Here is a 1,908-nt window from a genome sequence, read left to right on the forward strand (position 1 = left end):
TTGTATCAGAACTTGGTTAAGCAGCAGAATGCAGTAGAGGCTTACAAGCGTGTGATAATGAAGTAGAGGCCAGGCTAATGAGATATTAGAGAGTCGTCAGGCGGACTTTGCCAGTATACTCGAGAAGGTGAGTTGCCTCTATTGCTGCTTTTCTAGGTTTGTGATGATGGCTTGGTAGATGTGTACATACATTGCGACGAACAGCAAGGTGCAGGCTGGTGCGATTCCAGCGTTCGAGAAACAGATACCAGAGATGATACAGGTTAGTAAGGAGAAGTCAGAGAAGGCACGGGCCGCGAGGGAGGCCGCTAAGGTGGGAATTCGATGATAACTGGGGTCTTACTTGTCGTATTTTAGGGTAGTGAATCGCCTAAAGAGACGACTCCCACCACCACGGCTACTACAAAGGACGAGTCTCCAGATGTAACGCCGACCAAAGCATCGGCGGACGAGGAGCCGAATTCGACGGAAGCGAAGAAAGAGTGATTACTTGGTCAATCGGTGGACGATTATAGCAAGTCTCGTAGTGATGTATAGGAGTCTATTCAACTACCCGTATAGTGTAGAAGAGTTTCTGAGTGTTCTCGTATCTACCAGCATACTGCCTATGTCAGAGTTTTTATCGTGGTTGTTGCCACATTCCTAAGAGACTATAGTTGCCCCGAGTTGAGTGTTTTCAATGGCGTACCTTCGTGGTCGTTGAAAATTTTAATTTTTGTATTTAATTAGTGAAATGATGCCACTTTACTCTAGCGAGACGATGCGGGATGTGGAGGGTTCGGTAGGCTATGTGCTGAGTGTAGCTGAGACGACGTATGGCAACTCGACAGGTGTTTGGTGATCGACTGGAGAATGCAAGAGAAGGAGTGACAGACTATCTGGCAAAGGCTGAGGTGAGGGAACATCATCGCTTTGAAGATCTCGTGAAGCGTGGATTTATACTCGGTGATTTCTCGACAGAAGAATCGTAGGGTATTCGTTTTCGACCCAATGTAGGTCTTTATCGTTGGTCATTGGGTTTTCAGCTTCTGCAAAGGGAAGTGATATGAGACACCGAGACTAGTGTTACTGAATATAGAAGTATACTCAATCTCGACCCCTTAGTAACAAGGAGTTTTCTATCGACAAGAATGGTGATAGTCCACAGGTGAGAGAAGCGTTTCACAGTAGGGCGTAACACTTGTTGTCCTTCTGATCGCAGTATGAACAACTAGGGGAGCTGCTCGCGAGGCAGATTGAGATTATGGGCGCCTCTAAAGCGAACACTCGACCGCTGCTGAGCGATTCGATAGCAGACGCAGAGACCCTAGTAGGAAAACTGAACGACCTGGAGACGCAGTTCACTGAGAGAGATAAGGCTGCAGAGGCACTTGCACAATATAGAGGGAAGTTAGCTGCATTGAATGAGGAGCAGGCTAAGGAGCTCAAAAAGAGTGTTCAAGATAGAATAGAAAGAGTAGGAGTCGGCTGAGATGTGGAAACTAATTGTAGTTGTTGTGGTATCAGAACATAGTGAAGCAGGAAGATGCTATGTCCACCTGCGAGAGTGTTGACCATTCTTGTCGACAGGGAGTGATGTCCCTTTTGGGCAACCGGGAAGCGTACTTCTCTCGGGTACTAGAAAACGTAGATGTGGGATGTGCTCGAGCTTGCTGTTCGCATTACACTCAATTAGTAATTGAGTTGACATACTAATTGAGATGGCATAATTGAGATGATACACTCGATCAACAGCAATTCCGAGTCAATTCCAGCGAGTAATCGGTGGAACATATCATAGAGCCTTCATAGAGCGGCAACTCTTTCCACTGCTTGTGAATTCTCCCATTCCTGGGGTTTTCTCACTTTGATATTGATTGTATGCAGGGGATGAGAGGCGATGTACTTGGCGGTGAATTGTAGGGCTAA

The 1,908-nt window shown here is 46.4% G+C and overlaps 1 protein-coding gene across 1 annotated transcript in view; it reads left to right on the forward strand.

Moving 5' to 3' along the window:
* The window catches only part of Pmar_PMAR003561 (conserved hypothetical protein), a gene marked incomplete at both ends in the record, with an annotated part of 3,414 nt that overhangs the window by 203 nt on the left and 1,303 nt on the right, over window positions 1-1,908 (forward strand). The window contains 8 exons of the mRNA XM_002784256.1: window positions 101-127; window positions 179-313; window positions 358-482; window positions 730-781; window positions 831-967; window positions 1,105-1,166; window positions 1,215-1,456; window positions 1,507-1,614. Of these exons, the coding sequence (XP_002784302.1) occupies window positions 101-127; window positions 179-313; window positions 358-482; window positions 730-781; window positions 831-967; window positions 1,105-1,166; window positions 1,215-1,456; window positions 1,507-1,614 (888 nt within the window). The remainder of the gene's footprint in view (window positions 1-100; window positions 128-178; window positions 314-357; window positions 483-729; window positions 782-830; window positions 968-1,104; window positions 1,167-1,214; window positions 1,457-1,506; window positions 1,615-1,908) is intronic.

Source organism: Perkinsus marinus, assembly GCF_000006405.1.
Source record: "Perkinsus marinus ATCC 50983 genomic scaffold scf_1104296935302, whole genome shotgun sequence".
NCBI classification, from domain to species: domain Eukaryota; phylum Perkinsozoa; order Perkinsida; family Perkinsidae; genus Perkinsus; species Perkinsus marinus.